General features: G+C 44.4%; 1 protein-coding gene across 1 annotated transcript; it reads right to left on the bottom strand.

Moving 5' to 3' along the window:
* Positions 1-1369: 1369 nt before the first annotated feature.
* On the bottom strand, positions 1370-9929 carry hlfa (HLF transcription factor, PAR bZIP family member a). The gene is made up of 4 exons (XM_079282551.1): positions 9637-9929; positions 8743-9063; positions 4232-4446; positions 1370-3468 (listed from the first exon to the last, which is right to left on the bottom strand). The coding sequence occupies exons 1-4, from the start codon at positions 9749-9751 to the stop codon at positions 3253-3255; spliced, it is 867 nt and encodes a 288-aa protein (XP_079138677.1). The 5' UTR covers positions 9752-9929; the 3' UTR covers positions 1370-3252.
* Positions 9930-15226: the final 5297 nt, after the last annotated feature.

Here is a 15226-nt window from a genome sequence, read left to right as displayed (position 1 = left end):
GTCCTGATTTTAGCACATATCTGAAAAAAACCCTAAATGGACAGTCTTTGTGCTAAGCTAATCGGCTGCTAACTAACTTCATATTCAATGCACACTGGGGCTGTCACAATATATCAATATAATAAATAGATAATACTGCGGTTAGGCAAATTAATGACTCAAAATACGAGTGTGGGGAGGTGGAGAGAGAGAGTCGGTTTAGCTATGGAAACAAATATAATCCCAAAATGTCAAACTATTCCTTTGGATGACTTAACATTGTCAACTTTAGACTTCCATACAACGATCAGAAATGTCAATGTCATCCCTAAAAAAAACAGGAATCGGCCGTCAGTCTTGGACTGATTGTCAAAAAGCAACATGCAGCTCTACACTACAACACGAGTCATGTCCATCACTCAGGTTCAGGGACCAATCACAGAGCAGCAGCAGAGTAACCAGCTATAGGGACCAATCACAGAGCAGCAGCAGCAGAGTAACCAGCTATAGCGACCAATCACAGAGCAGCAGCAGCAGAGTAACCAGCTATAGCGACCAATCACAGAGCAGCAGCAGCAGAGTAACCAGCTATAGGGACCAATCACAGAGCAGCAGCAGAGTAACCAGCTATAGGGACCAATCACAGAGCAGCAGCAGCAGAGTAACCAGCTATAGCGACCAATCACAGAGCAGCAGCAGCAGAGTAACCAGCTATAGCGATCAATCACAGAGCAGCAGCAGCAGAGTAACCAGCTATAGCGACCAATCACAGAGCAGCAGCAGCAGAGTAACCAGCTATAGCGACCAATCACAGAGCAGCAGCAGAGTAACCAGCTATAGGGACCAATCACAGAGCAGCAGCAGAGTAACCAGCTATAGTGACCAATCACAGAGCAGCAGCAGAGTAACCAGCTATAGTGACCAATCACAGAGCAGCAGCAGAGTAACCAGCTATAGCGACCAATCACAGAGCAGCAGCAGAGTAACCAGCTATAGTGACCAATCACAGAGCAGCAGCAGAGTAACCAGCTATAGTGACCAATCACAGAGCAGCAGCAGAGTAACCAGCTATAGGGACCAATCACAGAGCAGCAGCAGCAGAGTAACCAGCTATAGGGACCAATCACAGAGCAGCAGCAGCAGAGTAACCAGCTATAGCGACCAATCACAGAGCAGCAGCAGCAGAGTAACCAGCTATAGGGACCAATCACAGAGCAGCAGCAGCAGAGTAACCAGCTATAGCAACTAATCACAGAGCAGCAGCAGCAGAGTAACCAGCTATAGCGACCAATCACAGAGCAGCAGCAGCAGAGTAACCAGCTATAGGGACCAATCACAGAGCAGCAGCAGCAGAGTAACCAGCTATAGGGACCAATCACAGAGCAGCAGCAGCAGAGTAACCAGCTATAGCGACCAATCACAGAGCAGCAGCAGCAGAGTAACCAGCTATAGGGACCAATCACAGAGCAGCAGCAGCAGAGTAACCAGCTATAGACTTCCCTTCCGTCATAGTAACTTCAACCCGTTAAATCAGATCAGAAAGAAACGACTCACAAGCTGCGTGGTTTAAAGAAAAAGGAAAGAATAATATTCACCGTTAGAAACGTGAGGACGTGTCGGGGGCGAAAGTCACGACACTAAACAAGAGTTTGAGTTGATGGATATTTAGAAAGTGCCCGACTACATTCTCTCTTCTGGACCGCATTTGTCACAATCTGCTTCCTCAGAGTTTAATGGGATTCTTATGGGAGCCTAAAGATGGCGCCAACACAAGCAGGAGTGTTGTCATCAGAATAATAACAATAATAATAATAATAATAATGCCCAGGAGGTTTGGGTGCTGCTGAACATCCACATATCTGTGTAAAACTACCACGTCCTAGTGAATATATAGAATATCAAAATACCACTATATGTCTTTTGAGTTATATATATTTGTATTCTTTAATAATATTCTGGATCTGTTGTGCCTTTTAAAATACATAGTTTAGTAATGTATAGGAAAAATACTGTACAAAAAGAACAACTTATCGAATAAGTTTCATAGAAACATATCTCTTGTAACCAATATATCATCTGTTTGTTCATCGTTTGGTCTGCAGGAAACAAACTGATCGGGTTCACCACAGTATCGGACAACACCATCACACTTCTGTCTGTCAACATCTGTTACATTCATACAGCCATCTTTAAGAACAACAAAAACCACAGAGCAACAATGAGAGACTACAGACATCTCTACGGATTTCTAAAATAAAAACACTTGTATTGATCATGCTAAAGTTCAACAGAAGCAAAAATAATTATCAACAACTTTGCAAAAGAAAATAAGCAAATTTTCGTCCTGTGAAAGAAAATCATGCTTAAATCTGAAAACAAGGGAGGAGGATATATATATATATATATATAAAACAACAATCTTCCATCTGAGAAACAAAAGGTCGATAAATATGAGGCGGGGGACATTCTTTGAGCGAGTGGAAACATTGAGCCGGGTCAGATTGTGAGACACGCGTTAGTGCAGAGGTTCTATGAAGGTAGTTCAAACACCAGGCGGGGGGGAAACATAAAGGTAGTCGTGGACAAGAATTATTGCTCAGTGTCCGGTCATTGAAGGAGAAATTGCACAGAAGAGAAAAAATAAATCAAAAATGTAAGTGCTATCTGAACGTTAAAACACAAAGTAAAGCTTGAGTTGTGTTAAGACGACGGAAATACGACATCAAGAAAAAGAGAAGATGTTGCTGAAGAAACAAGCAAACATTTACTGGGATTAAAAAAAGAGATTTGAGGGTTTTATACGCTGGCTCTCGGACACGTCACACGTTATAACACAGAAAGAAAAACAGGGAAACAGGAAACAACAGTTACAGTCCTGATCGCACGGATAAAAATTGGTATGAAAGTGAACGAACACACAGCATGGCATCGGGGGGGGGGGGGGGGGGTTGGCTCATAACTCCTCACAGGGCATCAAAGTGGGAACAATGTGTGTTAATACACACAAAGTATCTATATGTATTTAGTCGAACACAGAAAGGAACTGACAAATCGAAGCTTGCGGCAGAAGTCAAACATGACCAGAATCATACAGGTGTGTTGGTTGAAGGGGGGGGGGGTGAGAAGGGAGGAAGAGGAGGAGTAGGAGGGGGCAGTGCCTCCAAAAAGAGACATATTGTCCTTCAAACTGGAGGGAAGGCTGAGGGTTTGGGTGGAGTAACAAGGGTGGGGTCGGGTTGTTTATATTTTTGGGGGGGTGGGGTGGGGGGGCTCTCACAGGGGCCCGTGTCGGGACTCGTATTTTGCCACAATGTTCTTGCAGCGGCCGAGCTCCTTCCTTATCTCCGCCACCTCCATGCGGAGGGCGCAGTTCTCCTTCTCCAGGAAGCTGGCCCGGATGGCGATCTGGTTCTCCTTCAGCCGCCGGGCGTCCCGGGACCTCTTGGCCGCCACGTTGTTCTTTCTGCGCCGGGCCCAGTACCGGTCGTCCTGAGGGGGGGGGGGACAGAGCGGACGGGTCAGCACATAGTACCACAAAACGGAGGGGTGTTTTAAATTAAAAACAATATTAACACCAGAGTGTGATGCTCGGTCTAGAGGTGTAAGAATGATGAAGACCTCCAGCTGCTGGCCAAGAAATCAGGCTCTGCTAACCAGACGCTGTCACTTCAAATGATTATTTATTTCTAGTTCTCCGACTGTGAAAACATGTTTTATTTTCCTCACTTTCTGACTGGAACACACTAAATACACAAAGTGCTGCTGACGTTTTAATATTCCTGAGATGTTGAACCGTGCGGTCAGTTAAATGTTAATAACAAAGAAGGAGCGGGATTGACCAGCTGGACCACCTTCAATGAGCCTGAGGCTAATCCAGTGCAGGGGGCTGACAGGTGGAGCTCGTTGGGTTAATCGTGGAGCTTCACTGCGTGATTCATCCCAACACAGCTCCTACTTACTGCAGCATGTTGTAAACATGTACATTTAAAGTAATGAAAATATTAAAAGGTGATTTTCACTCTTGAACGTCCATATAAAAGATGAAAAACTTACATTCACAAAAAAATCGGAGACAGTTTACGTTTAAATAATAATAATAATAATATGTTCGTTCATTTCATTTCTTTTAAAACAAGTTTGCAGGACGTCTGCGACTGATTAAAAGGTTTGATATTATATTACACAACAGCAGGCCTCAACATCTGGGTCATCTGACCCCCCCCCCCCCCCCCCCGACAGAGCAGCCAGCCACCTTCAGGCCGTCGGGGATGAAGATCTTGCGGGCTTTCTTGATCATGGGCTGCGGCTTCAGCTCCTCGGCGGAGAACTTGCGTTTCCTGGGGTCGAACATCTCCTGTCCGGGCACGCTGGACAGAGCCAGGTCTTGCGGGTCGGGCTCGTAGGCCAGCACCACCTGGATGGACTCCGGGTCGATGGGGCTGGGGGTGTCGCGGGCCGAGGGCGGTGCTGCAGGAAGAACACAAACATCACACGTTAGCTGCCAGCAAACACAAATTGAACAGATGATGAATAAATTATTGATTTCATTTGTTTTCATAAAAAAAATTAAAAAAAAAATCAAATTGGCATCAGCAGTTTTAATGATGTATTATAATTATTATTTTAATGATGTGATGACGCAGGAGGAGCAGCGGGGGTGTAACCTGTGACCTGCAGAGAGCCTCAGCGCTGACGTAAACCAGATGTAAACGCAGCACACTTCTTTTCTTGATCTGTGCATTTGGCCTCATCTGTCCAGCAGGTGGTGCTATCACACACGCTTTAGGTTTTGTTGTTATTAGCCTGAACTCTGCAGCTCCTGTCAGCTGATCTCCTCGTCTGTCTGTTGTGCAAAGCTGCCAGCTAAAGGCTGACTCAGCTCATTATTCCCCATCACCATTACGTCTCTGCACTCTTTATATTAGCACTAATTTGTTTTGTGATTAAAAAACCTGCTCGATGATACAAACAAAGAGGCCGGATGTGCAGCACAGCAGGCTTTTCTTTAGCCGGCGTAATGCCGCCGCTGGGACATCATGACCTACATCTCTGGGCTTTGGGACTGAGCCACGGCAGCCAGTCGATGCCGCCGGCCTTCAGTCACACTGAGCCGTCACACTGCGGTGGACCTCCGCTCACTCTTCAGAAGTAGGGCAGCGTGAGGAGCAGCTGTCTTTATTTTAAACCTCAATGATGACTTGTTCCTACAAAACGTTAACCAAGAAGTGCCAAACACAGAGTTCAGCTTCATAAAATAACTGGAAGCCTAAAAGTGTGGGGAATGATCTGCCATTTTGTTTTCTGGATTAATTGATGAAACATTAAGTCTGTGAAATGTCACAATTCCCCAAATGTATTGACTTAGTCTAAAACACAAAGATATGGAAAAGCTCATAAGAAATGTTATGGATTCTTTTTCTGTCTGAAGCACTGAAGACAACAAGCATTCCGTGTAGACTTTGGATGCTCAATGATCTGACGCTCTGCACTAAGAACCAATAAGAGCTCATTGTTGTCATTATAAAAAGGAAACTTTGGTATTTTTCAACGTGGACCCTCTTCTGTCTATTTATAAAGTTGCTCCAGTATCCAGGTGGAAGAACACCAAAGTTAGAAGGTGACCTTGATTCCAGAGCCCAACCAGATGCTGCTTCTTTCCATTCGACCATCAAATATATTGAACCTAAAAAGTGACACAAAACACAGAAAAGCTGCAAAACTTCACGTGTGAGAAGCACGAACCAGAGAATGTCACTGGATTACGAGTGGCGTCGGTATATTGTATTAAAACATAAGCACGTTACAGCTCGACCTCCCTCTCTCCATGAACTGAGCTCAGCGACCTGCTCACGAACTGAAACACGAGATCCTCCAGGCTCGCACAGCCGGCGCCGGCCTGATCACCTCCACGGCTCGGTTTGATCTCCGAATTAGTGGAGTTAAAAACACGGTGCGCTAAAAGTAGACGCCCGTTCATTTACAAGTAATGTCCTCCGCTCATGTTCCACACATTCCAGAGGAGAGGAAGCAGACGGATGTGGATTCACAAAACAGACAGACCCCCCCCCCCCCCCCCCCCTCCTGGACAGGAAAATCTAAAATGAACAAGCCAGGAGAAGGTAGACATGAGCTGACCTACAAAGAGCCGTGTGAAGAAAAAAACTAAGTATCAGAAGAACTCGTTTGAACCAGATGAAAGAGTATTTATCTTTCCACTCTCTCGTAGCGGTGTGGGTGCTTCACACCACAGTTAGTGTGAAGCTGTTTGACGGCGCTGATGACCTCTGACCTGGGTGTGACGCGGCAACAACAGCTGCCAGGTCTTCATCTCAAAGACTTATGCCCTTTAGACCGCAACAGTCACATGACCACGTGAGCGCTATTCTCTGCTTTTCTTATTGTCAACAAATCCCATAAAAGACGAGCAGTGAATGTTTCTGCTGACAAGCTGTCAAGGCCTGGTGTGTTCCTCCTCTGAGCCATAGAGCTCCATTAAAACACATCACTGAGCCTCACTGTCCCCCCCCCCCCCCCCACACACACACACACACTTGAGCAACATTTGTTGAAAGTTAGCGACCAGCTGTTTACTGAGCCTTGAAACTGAATATAGAATTTTAGACTCGGGCTTTTATTGTGAAAGGTAAGAACGGAGGGCTGTGATCTGAGCTGAGCTTTCTTTGTCAAGGGTCAAAGTAATCACAACACAAATCTGCAGGATACTAAACTGTCCGAAAATGAATTCATCAACCAAACCCTGCATTTTGTTCCCATGACTTGCATGTCCTGTAATAATAATAATAACAATAATTCCTGCAGGTCACTCATGCAGGACTTGCTGATCCTGTGACGAGACACTTCAGAGGAGAGTCACACATCTAGAAACGAGTATCGACCGATTGAAGTCCCTCACTGAGACACCTTTCCTCCACCAACACGCTGGATTGCACCACCAGACGCCCTTTGACTCCTCCCACATCTGACGCCTGCTGTGTTGCCAGCACATTGTGGTTGTGGTGGTTGTTGTTGTGGTTGTGGTTGTGGTGGTTGTTGTTGTGGTTGTGGGCGGCGGCGGCCGGTTAGACGAGACGAGGCCGAGCTGGAACAATATTGCGCGCACGTGACAAAAGCACACCAGAGCCCACGTGACCCCTCTGCAGGGTACAGCCTGTGCTCTGGCTCCCAGTCCTCCTGGGCCGGCATCGGAGCAGAGCACCGCGGCGAGAAGGGAGGGAGGGGAAGACTGGACGGGAAGTGGAGAGTGTTAAGAGGGGAGGGTGACAGTGAGGAGGGAGGGAGGGAGGGAGGGAGGGAGGTTCATGCCGTGACAAAGCTCCCGTCTGCAGCTCAGCGCTGCTGCACGGACATTGCAGCTGTAGGTTATGGAAAGGAGGCTAAAACTACAGCAGCTTGGCTCAGTGTGCATCCAGATCTACATACACACACACACACACACACACACAATTGTTTTTATTTTACCTGTTTAATCAGTTAATTATTTGCTATTTAAACCTCTGTAAAAACTCTTTGGTCAACTATTCTCGAATAATTAATCTAATTAATTACAGTCTGAGTTGAATATTGTGCTTTGTGTTTCTCCGTCTCTTCTTCTACCAGGAGCCGGTTCCAGTGTTACGTTTGGATTTTAAAGCCTTGGCTTGATGTTCACAGCGAGAGAGGGTCGGCCTTTAAATGACTCCGATTGTTCTGGCAGCAGATTCACAAACTCAGCTTTAAACGCTTCGGTCTAAAGACCAACCTTCCTGCTGCAGGTCAGCTCATCTACAACAACGAGACTTTCCATTACCAATAAGCTCCATTTGATCAGCACTGAAACGCTGCCACTCATTTGTAATGAAATGAATATCAGCTTCGAGGTTCATAACACTGCCTGTCTCATGATTTAATATTTCACTGACTCCAGAGAGCAGCGCTGTCCTTGAACCCGTTCGTCATCTCATCGTCACGTACAACCAAGTTCCTCCACAAACCATCACGCAGACGCACCGCTTTAAAGCAGAGATTTGCACCTGGAAATAAGTTAATCGCTGAAGAAGTCGGAGTGGAGTAAGACCGAAAACAGATTTGTTGCCAAAAAAATCCAAAAAAAATTCAGGAATCTCACTGCAGGACAAATGAAGTTAAAAAAAATAATATGTGCAATAATTTCTGAATCACATTTCTGAGAAACCCAAGCAGCTTTTCATCAGTTATTATCATCACACCCTGCAGCGAACTCTTGGGAATGTAAATTAATATCGTTACTGCACGCCTTTAAAAACACAGCATGAACACATGAAGTGTGACTCATGGCAGCAGAGACTTCTCTGCCAATCACAGCTTGATTTAAGCCCGCGCTGCATTCTTGGACTTGAGCCCCGTTTAGGCGCCACTCTGGGACTCCAAAGTCCAGTTCAGAGCCGGTGTTTATCCAACCTGTGGTCACAAGCTCTGACTCGGGGAGAAGCTGAAACAGCAGGATTTAATTGAGAAACAGATCTGGAGGCGATGCCTTCAGGGACACAAAACCACAAGAACCTGTTCTAGCTTTGCATCTCTGGGCTGGCAGTTTCCTAGAAAAGTGGAGGGAGGGTGTGTGTGTGTGTGTGTGTGTGTGTGTGCGCGCGTGCGTGCGTGTGTGTGCGTGTTTGTGTGTGTGTGCAAAGAGCATCGCAGCTCTCTTGGAGCCTGAACCAGCACGTGAAGCCGCTGGTTCCTGGCGTACAGCGTTTGCTTTCAGGTGCCGCCGCGCGTGGTTCCTACCTGCTGTGCCGGGGCTGCGGAGGCAGGTCTGAGGCGCCATGCCCGTGTGAACCGAGGTGGTAGCGCGGCCGCTGAGGTCCACCACCGTGGGCGTGGTGGGCGGCGTGGCCCGCGGCCCTTGCGGGGCCCGTTCGCCATGGGCCGTGTTGGCGGGGATGCCGTTCTCCGACAGGAACTCCTCCAGGTCCATGTACTCCAGCTGGAAGCTGTCCCCGTCGTAGGGCAGCGTCTTGTCCCACAGGGTCGGCCCGAGGAAGGCCGACTGCGGGTGGCTCCTCTCATCGTCCAGCTTCTTCTCGTTCTCCTGCTCTTTCCCAAATCCTGCGAAATGCATCGGTATGAATAGTATTTACTGAGTTTGTTTGTTTGTCTAAACGACTTTAAAACACACAGACGACCCAAAACTACCTGCACGACTCATTGACAAAATATATTTTCAACATTCACTTCATTCAACAACACAAACAGTGGGTGGAAGGAACAGAAACTACGCCCTCTAGCGACAGCTTGTGGTACCACTAATGTAAATCCTACTTTAGATCCTTACAGACGCACCTGCAAGCTTAAAAAAAAGAAAGCAGCGCAGTCACAATACAAACACGCGCAAATCAGTCTTTATTGTGCACATATAGATAATAAGTAGAAGATAAACGTGCTTGTTTGTCTGAAGTGAAGTCAACTAAAAATATTCATCCGAGTCGATCATCTTTCTGTTTTACATATCTTTGCTGCTTAATAAACGAATAAAGAATACATTGTTTCTTTTTCGAACGTCACTCGACGTCATTTGACGTTAGTTGATCTGTGTCCTTTAAACTGCAACAACGTCTGTCTGCAGAACTCAAATAAACACACAGAGTGAAGTTCAGCGGGTTTAAATGAAGACAAGCGAACCTTCATCGTGATGGAACGGCAGCTTCAGAGGGTTCTCCAGCAGCGACTTCAGCACGCCGTGCGTCCGCGGCACTAAACTTGGGTTCATCGCAAGAGGTCTGGCCATTTTCTCCATTTCGTCTTTGAAGGGCAAGTTGGAGAACGCAGAATTAATATTTGTCTCCCCCCCCGAAAAACAAAAAACCAGACGCGACCGTACTCGCTATCCTGGGAACTCCAGAGGATACTCCAGATCGGGGATGAAGAAAAACCGCACGCGCTTCGGAGGTGAGAAGAGACGGCAGCCCGCGCGACAGCAGGACGGAGCTGGCTGACAAATAGCTGGAGGAGAGGAAAGGGGGCGGAGCTACACTTCTCCATCCATGTGCGGAGACTGACGCAGGTGACGTCAAAGCAGCGGGAGGGCGCGTTCAAATCACGTGGGGGGGGGGGGGGGGGGGGGGAATAAAGTATTTTCAATCTTTATGTGTTTTCTATGATTATTGTAACCGTTTTAATTCATTGTGTAGTTGTGTTGTTTGTGTTTTGCTGGTGTCATGTCTCGCTGGTAAAAGAGATCTTAATATTTATGACACTGCCTGATTCAATAAAGATCAATAAAAAGAATAAGAATAATATATATAAATATATATATATATATATATATATATATATATATATATATATTATTGTACAACACAGATACACCTTTTTGTACAGTTGTCTTTCATTGTCTTAATTAACATAATTTGTGTTCAATAAAGTGACTCCAAACTACAGGAATTCGTGGAATATGTACGAATTATAAACGCAGGTTTATCGCATTAGCTTCACGTTTCAGACCCGGAGGTTTCCTTCTGCTACGGACTAAATGCAACACAACAGACCAGGAGATGTGGTCGGACCGTCACAAAGTGCCCACAGTCATTTGTTTCCCCTCTTAAATCCTGGACATTCCCTTAATGTACACGTTTGCATTAATCCAACCGTTTTTACTAAGAAATGCGACTTTTGACATTAGCTGCTGACTTGAATATATACATGGGTAAATATCTTGTTTTAAACTTCCAGATTTACTTTTCATTTGTGAAGTATTTTGTGGTTTTATGGCCCGTTTCAAACCTCACGACTGACAGAGTGGTTTACAACCGCTTCCACTTAACACCCATCAATCAGAAATACCGGCCTGCCGTAAACTGCTGTTGTCGTCTATTAATAAGTCTTTCATCGTTAAATTCTCTTTTAATCGCTGCACCACAAGGTATTCAGAGCAACAAGCCAAACATTTAGAATTGGTGATGGAGGTTCATTAACAGACTGCAACTCTCCACTTCAATGTTGTTTTGGTTGTTTTTTTTAAAACCAACCAAAACGTTTTTCACATTTTTGGACGGTGGGCAATTTTCTCTGAAAACAATATGAAATCACTCGTCACCAGACTGCCCGAAAGTCAGTCAAAACCGCCCAGACACCCGAGTAAAAACATTGTTTTGAGATTTTCAACATGTCTCCTTTCATGGTGGAAAGAAAACATCCAAAATACACATTTTACTGCTTTATCTATTTGTGTCTGTAAAGTTCTCCTAAATTCACCAACAGTTAACATTAGATAATGCCTCATTTGTATATTAAAACTTAACATTTCAGAAAATTTGTAATCCAAAAAACTGTCATCTTAATGTCAGTAGTCAACTGGGGAAGTTTCATGACATCTAGTTACATTTGTCACCCTATTCACCTGACGGAAATGTTATGAACAAAACATAAAACCAAATATAAACACAAACAACTGTACAAAACATGTTCGTATTCAAAGTCATTCCAGTGTCCTTTAATAAAGCAGCTTCCTGTTGCTCCAGTGACACACATTCGATCCTGACTGGTACAGCTTCTCCTCCCAGACGTGACATTTTCTTACACTCAGATATCCCCAATTTCAAAGTGACTGTTTGTGCACTGTACGTTGTGTTTAGGTCTTTTATTTATCATGTTTTTTTTTTTACAATCATGAGAAAATAAGCTTGTCGTTGCTGCTGCATTCGTCTGTGAATCGGAGCAACGAGGGCACGATCCTCTGCAGCGCCACAGCAGAGAATGACGTGAATCTGAACTTGACCCACTTTCAGCCAATGGGTGTTTGCAGACCGCAACTCTATCTGTGTGGCTCGTTGCGCACGGAAACTCATGCTTTCTAGTGTAGTAGCTGCTGAGTCACAGTTGAAAAGAAGAAGCCTGGCTCGGTTTGTATCATCAGCACCACTTGTTTTCCACAAAAACACAAATAACAGGAATGACAAGCTGAAGAAAAGCTAATTGCATTAAGAAGTACAAGACAAAGCTTCATGAAAGGAGCCGATTGTGCAGACGAGAGCGGGACCGATCCTTTTATCTGAACAACTGCAGGCCTCACGGCCACTAAGATATCAAATTAAGACCACCACATCAAAGCACGTCTGTTTCTTTCTTCTTCTTTGGCATCACAAGAAGTTTAAGTTCTGAAACCCTGCTGGATGAAAATGTCCTTCTGTCCCCTGAAGTCCCACCAGGTCAGACAATGACTACATTCTGAATCTGCCCTTTTAAGACGTGACCCTCAATGTGACTCTCTCTGATCAGTTGGGTTTCATTTCAGGCCACAATTAAGTTTTAAGACTACAGTTTCCGTGATCTGATGACGTATGAACACTGAGCAGATGTATATTCTTGAAAGCACAAAGCATCTGCAACAACAGACGCTGAAATGATTTTTTCTTAAAGACAGAGAAGTGATTTAGTGTTGTAAGGAGGCCAAAGGTTAAAGGTCGAGGTATCGGTGACCAGCTGAGTTCTTTGTTAAAGCGCTCCCCTGTCTCACGCTGAGGTCATGTGTTGTTTTTAGTTGTTTTTTTAATATATGCAAGAATCACAAATATTTTCCGACTGTGAGAAACATCTGCAGACGGGCATTTGTGACGTGTAAGCCGAATAAAACGTGTGTTGTAAGAAAGCGGTCAGCTGAACGGAGTAGCGTCGCCCCGAATCACTGCATGAACGTTAGTCAAGGGACGTAAAAAGAACAAATTCAGAGCTTCTCCGCCCGATGAAAACGTGATCTGTAAAACTGCTACAAAGACTTGTGTGTGGAAGCAGAGGGGAGGCTGGCTGCTGCTCCGTGTCAGGGTTCGACGGTAACATTTCTATGATGAAGTTTCTTACATTTCTTCCCCATTAAAGGGTGTTTTCCTCATCCAATGCCTCTCTCTGGGTCTCTCTGGGTCTCTCTCTGGGTTGTTACGTTCCTCAAAAGAGGAACATTCATCGATGTGGAAAGGCAACATCAAGCTTGATTTAAACGTTGCTTTCTTAACATAAATGTAACCAATAAATACAAAGTGATACATTTATTGAATTGCTCATCAAAATAAGAAATCGTACATCAGCAGCTTGGTCAAAAACAAATCCTCAAGTGTAAAATGATTTAATGCAGCAACAAATGAAACATCCTATTAATACATATCGATTGGCCTTTGTCACGATATTCGGTCCAGTTTTTTGAGTCAGTAGCGGCCTAATGTAATGAGTACCGATACTAATGTAATAAATACCGATTACCGATGCCAGTATATTAAATATCGATATCGGAGCGTCCCTGGCTCAAAAATGACCTTTGTCTCTCTCTGACTTTATGAAAGACGAGGTTCTACCCTCGGTTGTTCTTTATCAATATGAACATCAAATAAACAATTACGACGGAGTGAGAAATAAAAACAAGCAAAGCAGAACCCCGACCTGGTGGCAAACGGGTCGAGCAATGTCAGACGGAAGAAACAGAAGGTGTGTGTGTGTGTGGGGGGGAGGGGGGGGGGGCACCAGAAGCACTGAGGCTTTAAACTGCTGCTGCTGAAATGATCCAGAATCTGCAACAGAACTGTTCCTGTTACGTAACACTCAGCCTGAGTCCATGTAATTGCTTCGCTGTTATCCCAGCAGACACTGTTCAGTCGGTCTTTTTCATGCTTCCATTAGAGGTCGTTAGCAGCATATTTCACTTAAAAGAATACTCCATGTAATTTCATATAATCACCTCATACGCTTTGAATGTCACAAGCGGCACATTATGTTCTTTTCAGGACTAGAAGTGCATTAACTCAAGCAATTAAAAGAGACAAAATGACTTCGTCATGAGACCGATGATGCACACACCCCTTCAACATGAGGAGTCATCCAAAGACAGACGGGCCTTCTGTGCCAAGTTACAGTTCCTGCGCTGTGATTGGACAATAGAGTGCTGCAAGAAAGAGTCCTTCAAACCCAGAAATGAGTCGGCATTCTTGCACTTCCGGGTTCCCTCGTCTTGGAGTCATGATGTTTTGTCAATGTGTTTTGGTTGAATGTACCCTCACACAACGGTTTGTATCATAACCTTTTGGAAAGTTACTCATTTGTCTCGAGTTTTCCAACGAAAGCTAGCAACACGACATGCATACGACCTTTTCAAAATAAACTTCGGTCTACACAGGAAACTCAGTTAGGTTTACGTAACAAAACTACTTAGTTAAGTTAAGGCAACAAAAATACTTAGGTTAAGGCAACAAAAATACTTAGTTTGGTTTTGGCAAATAACCACCGAAGTGCCGTTTCTGAGGTACACAGCCGTTTGCTGGAACCAATCGCCTCCCTGTTAGCGGTCTTTATCGTTCCTATAGTACTACGAATTACGCCGCATTATTTTTTCGTAGGTATTGCGAATGCTAGATGAGATCAGCCTGTTTGGTTCGATGTTTAACACAAGCTAAAGAGATTTTAACATTTTGTTCTACGATATTAAATACATCAGTAAAAACCCCTCTGGTGAATTTAGAGGCGTTTACGTGTGTTTAAAAAGGCGGTTGCTAACAAGTGGCTAAATGAGACGACTAAAGGCCATCATGCCGACTCGTCACCTTGATGTGTTTATAACCGCGCTTCAAAAATCATAAAAGTGGTCATTTGTGAAGATTATCGTGCAGAAAAAAACGTCTAAGTATCAAAAACTCTGTTTGCCACAGAGCTTATTTTCTGCAATGATCCAAATTCGAATGGACTAATCTGTCATTTTGTTGAAGGCCTATTGAGATGCTAACTTCCTGTTCAGGGGAGTGTGAGGTTCTCCAAACTCACTGCAGGCTTGTTCTATTGAAACACTTGTCCGTGATATGTTGTAGCTGTTTTTGTCAAAATGAACCTCAAGTTGCCGACCCCGATGCCAGCTTTCTTGTTCTGGAAAAAAAATATTTAATATAAATACCTCTGCAGTTGTTCGAAAACATTTCCCAGAATGGTCGTGTTTGAAAATCTTGCTTTATTGGTCACAGATGTGGCGCACACAGGCCGTTCTAGGAAACTCAACAGGTCCGTGAGGAACAGTAATAGGATCTTATTTCAGCGGAGAGTCAGAACTGTGAATACAACTGTTTAGTTTAGAGGGGATCATTTAAATTCATTGTCATATTTATTCTTATTATCTACCCAGGATCTTCCTCATTGCCAATGTTTATGTACATTTTGTAAAAAGAAAAAATAATAAGGTTCATGAATCTTAAAGAGTATGGTTTACATTTTGAACGAGTCATTTGCAAGTGCCTTCATCATT

Source organism: Melanostigma gelatinosum, assembly GCF_949748355.1.
Source record: "Melanostigma gelatinosum genome assembly, chromosome: 13".
NCBI classification, from domain to species: Eukaryota; Metazoa; Chordata; class Actinopteri; order Perciformes; family Zoarcidae; genus Melanostigma; species Melanostigma gelatinosum.
The sequence above is the reverse complement of the archived record's forward strand: the minus strand, read 5'-3'. Positions and strand labels throughout refer to the sequence as shown.

What these genes read in the sequence shown, in the direction of transcription:
- hlfa (XM_079282551.1), bottom strand. Translation starts at nt 9,751, where the DNA reads ATGGAGAAAATGGCCAGACCTCTTGCGATGAACCCAAGTTTAGTGCCG. An exon ending in CCGCAGCCCCGGCACAGCAG is followed by an intron (nt 4,447 to 8,742) that starts GTAGGAACCACG and finishes TTCTTCCTGCAG; the next exon opens with CACCGCCCTCGGCCCGCGAC. An exon ending in TCATCCCCGACGGCCTGAAG is followed by an intron (nt 3,469 to 4,231) that starts GTGGCTGGCTGC and finishes CCCCCCCCTCAG; the next exon opens with GACGACCGGTACTGGGCCCG.